A 428-nucleotide genomic window follows, 5' to 3' on the forward strand; every position below is an offset into this window, starting at 1 on the left:
TATGATACGTCGATTTATTCTCGTTTCTTATTGTTCTCTTTCCTCGGGTTCTGTGTTTAACTTTTATTATGGTGCATATGTCCATTCTATGTTACTTCCCTTGCTGCTTGGGCGATGGTCGTACTTACGTCGACTAGTCTGGCCTTCGATGCAGTGTAGAAGTCCATTACGCGGAAGTCTGGCAACAGGTCAAGTAGGTCGAGGAAGTAGGTCAGCTGAGGGGGCGAGACAGAATTTTTATCAAGGAATTATTTTGGTAACTACAGAAAATTTGTCTTCACGATCTGAAATTACAACGCGTGTAATTGCATTGCGGGTAAGCGCAGTTGGTGTGAAATACAGTTCGTATTATTGCAAATATTTTTGACACTTAAAGCTACAGTGCTTGTAATTGTATTAAGTACAGAAAAGCACGTCATTAAGATAGC

The 428-nt window shown here is 40.4% G+C and overlaps 1 protein-coding gene across 1 annotated transcript in view; it reads right to left on the reverse strand.

The window, feature by feature from the left end:
- Positions 1 to 428, reverse strand: part of LOC119586087 — a 10069-nt gene that overhangs the window by 7611 nt on the left and 2030 nt on the right. Inside the window, exon 3 of the mRNA XM_037934786.1 lies at positions 129 to 215. Coding sequence (XP_037790714.1) covers positions 129 to 215 — 87 coding nt within the window. The remainder of the gene's footprint in view (positions 1 to 128; positions 216 to 428) is intronic.

Source organism: Penaeus monodon, chromosome 20 (assembly GCF_015228065.2).
Source record: "Penaeus monodon isolate SGIC_2016 chromosome 20, NSTDA_Pmon_1, whole genome shotgun sequence".
Lineage (NCBI taxonomy): Eukaryota > Metazoa > Arthropoda > Malacostraca > Decapoda > Penaeidae > Penaeus > Penaeus monodon.